Source organism: Populus trichocarpa, chromosome 2 (genome assembly GCF_000002775.5).
Source record: "Populus trichocarpa isolate Nisqually-1 chromosome 2, P.trichocarpa_v4.1, whole genome shotgun sequence".
Taxonomy (NCBI): domain Eukaryota; kingdom Viridiplantae; phylum Streptophyta; class Magnoliopsida; order Malpighiales; family Salicaceae; genus Populus; species Populus trichocarpa.
The window spans coordinates 14,993,506-14,996,958 of NC_037286.2; the positions used below are offsets into that span (position 1 = coordinate 14,993,506).

At 36.1% G+C, this 3,453-nt stretch overlaps 1 protein-coding gene across 1 annotated transcript; it reads left to right on the forward strand.

The window, feature by feature from the left end:
- Positions 1-462: 462 nt before the first annotated feature.
- On the forward strand, positions 463-3,099 carry LOC7460498 (two-pore potassium channel 5). Its single transcript, XM_002302769.3, has 2 exons — positions 463-1,574; positions 2,641-3,099. The coding sequence occupies exons 1-2, from the start codon at positions 583-585 to the stop codon at positions 2,786-2,788; spliced, it is 1,140 nt and encodes a 379-aa protein (XP_002302805.1). The 5' UTR covers positions 463-582; the 3' UTR covers positions 2,789-3,099.
- The last annotated feature ends 354 nt before the right edge of the window (positions 3,100-3,453 follow it).

The following is a 3,453-nucleotide window of genomic DNA, read 5'->3' on the forward strand; positions in this document are numbered from 1 at the left end:
AAACAGATATCAGGGTATTTGTTATTGTAGTATAGCTATATTTTTAAAATAAATTAATTTTTTAATTATTTTAATGTTGTGATATTAAAAATAAAAAAATATTAATTTAATATATTTTAAAAAAAATATTTTTAAAAACAGAAAATATCACATCACTCAAGTCCAACTTTATCTAAATGGCACGTCACTCTTTGCCCATCTGAGTGGATATGTAGGAGAAAATGCGCCGGTCAACGTAAAATCTGACGCAAAACCGACGCATGGCTTAAATCTTCTCGGTGTTTTTTTAAATTATTTTTTTATTTTTTACATCATTTTAATATAATAAAATTAAAAATTAAAAATATATTATTTTAATAAATTTTTAAATAAAAAAATATTTTAAAAAACAAACAATACACGTCTCCATCAACACCCAAAACTCAGAGACATTAAAAATATTAAAAATCTCAGACTCCTCCCCCACCACAATCTGCCTCAAAATCAAAGCCATTAAAAATCTCAGACTCGCCCCCCGCCACAATCTGCCTCTCTCGTTACCTAAAACAAACAAACTAATGAAGTGTTTTTTCTTTTGTTGAGATGGAAAATGAGCTTTTTCTCGGTAACCAAAAAACCCACGAACCCCAGCCCTTCATCACTCTCACCCAGTCTCTTTCAACCCCACTACTCTTCCATGAAATCCAAGATGAACCCACAACTCCTTCTCCTCCTCCCGGACCTTCAAATACCCGTTTCAAGAAACCCGGTACTCTTCACAGGAGCAAGACCGCGCCTGCTATGGTTGTCATGCGAGAATTTCAACCAACGAAGCCCCAAATTCCTAAACCACAATCAGAGTCTAACTCCATAATCAGGCAAGCCATTTTCTTGCTATCTTTGTATCTACTCCTTGGAGTTGTTATCTACTCTTTTAACACTGATCACTTCTCGGGCACGGAGACTCATCCGGTCGTTGATGCTTTATATTTCTGTATAGTCACTATGTGTACCATTGGTTATGGTGATATAGCTCCATTAACACCAGTGACAAAGGTCTTTGCGTGCGTGTTTGTGTTAGTTGGGTTTGGGTTTATAGACATCTTGCTCAGTGGGCTTGTGAATTACGTTCTTGATTTGCAAGAAAGCATGATCTTGACTGGTATTGAAATGAGTAAAAATCGAAATCGAGAAGGATTTTCAGCTGCTGATTATATTATTGATGTTAAAAAGGGAAGGATGAGGATAAGATTGAAGGTTGGATTGGCACTTGGTGTGGTGATTCTGTGCATTGGAATAGGGACCTTGGTGCTATACTTTCTGGAGGATCTTGATTGGATTGATTCGGTTTATTTGGCGGTCATGTCAGTTACAACTGTTGGGTACGGTGATAGGGCGTTTAAGAGCTTGCCAGGAAGGTTGTTTGCAGCAATTTGGCTTTTGGTTTCGACATTGGCGGTAGCAAGAGCATTTCTTTATTTGGCAGAGGCTAGGATTGATAAGAGGCACAGGAGGATTTCCAATTGGGTGTTGCATAGAGATATTACCGTGGAGGATTTGCTTGCTGCGGATATGAACAATAATGGTTTCATTAGGTGCGGCTCTATTTTTATCTCTTGCTAACTTGTTTTATTGGATATGTTTAGCTCTTCTAGTTGGGAAAATTTGTTGAATTAATGATATGATAATTTGGGTTAAAAAAATCCTCAAAACCTTAACTAGGCTATGTTAATGTGTGATAAGATCAAATGCTGCTCTAGAAGATGGATATCAAAAGTTAATTAAACTCTTCTTTCCATTTCTGTGCTGACCATCCTTGGTTCGTACTCTCCTATTGTATTGATGCTAATTTTATAGAAGCAGATTCTAGTGAAAATGCCGGTGCGTTACATTCCAAGACCTTGAAACACGGATCAAAAGCTCTTAAGATCTTAAAGTCTTCTTGTTTCGGAGTGAAGTTAGCCTGGTTCTAACCTTGTAATAGTGAGTGATTGGCTCTTGAGTTGAGGACAGTATGTGATGGGCTGTACTTATTTGATGAAATAACTGCTCTCTTGGATTTGGAGGCCATTAAAGAGAGACAATCTGGTTTAGCGCATTCTATAACTTTTTCTTGCTTCTTTGCGAAAGAAGTGTTTTGCAACTTCAGCTAAAGATGAAGTGTTGAAAGACAATCATCCGTCATAGATTGCATAATCTCAGGAGACATGAAAGGTCCAATAGGTTTCCTACCGAACTGTAAAACCAACATATAGAGAAAATAATGACTCCATTAGTATTTAAAGTTTATGGATTTAAACACGTCGGGTCACTCATTCGCTAGTTTTTTCTCAAATGGTAAGTTATATCCAAATAGTTGTAAGTTAAAGTATCAAGGCTCTTCATAGCTGCTCCAGGCCATCATATTATCTGGAACGTCCGTACATTGAGATAACTCTTATAAACTTTTTTTTTTCTTTTCCTTTTGTTGCTCTTGACTTATATCCTCACAGGAGATGTATTTGATCTTTTTTTTTTAGGGGGTCTGTGAATAAGAACATGTAATCTAGCATTCCAGATAGAACTCAATTCTTTCTTCTTATTTTCCCAGCAAATGAGATAATGCGATCTATCAACCTAGGTAGAGCCTTAATTCATTTATTTTTGTGACTTTTTTTACAGTAAATCAGAATATGTAATTTACAAGCTCAAAGAGATGGGAAAGATAGGCGAGAAAGATGTATTACAGATCTGCAATCAATTCAGCAAGCTTGACCCAAACAACTTGGGAAAGATAACCTTGCCTGATCTCCTGGGGCATCGCTTGTGACAATTACACAGGTCAGTCTGTATTTTTTGTTCCACAGGAGCCGTTGGATCTGCCTTGTTATTCCGGGAAACACAGGGAAGGTAGATGTCTGGTAATCGAAGTTCACTGGTATATGTGTACATAAATCTTCATTAGTTGTGGCAGAAAATGCATTGCTTGCATGAAGCTGTTAAACAAGGAACTGTGTCCAGTCATCGAGAGTGTAGATATCCTGGTACTTTGATTCTTGAAACTGTAATGATCTCAGAATTGAAAATAATTAGAGAAAAAAATCAATAAATCATGGCAATAAGTGGCCGCATCGTGTACAATTTCTGATTAAGGGGTCGTCCCTTTGGGCTTATGGATGAGGCATGAACCAACCTTGAAATAAACAAGAAGTGGAATGAGAAGATGTCACAAACTGCTGGGAAGAAATATCACTCCGTAGTTATTACTTATTACCATTACTAATTACTAAATATACAAGTGTTTTACTGTAGCTTCATCGTCCACCTTTTTTTTTCCTACCTTAATATTTTTTTTCTATATGCATCCATCTATGAACAGATTTATAACCAATTTGTTCATGATCAGAATAATTAAAATAAAGAGAACTAAAGTATAAAACACGGAGAAATATCATTCTCAATTTAAAATTTGGGAAAATTTTAATCTCTTCGTTC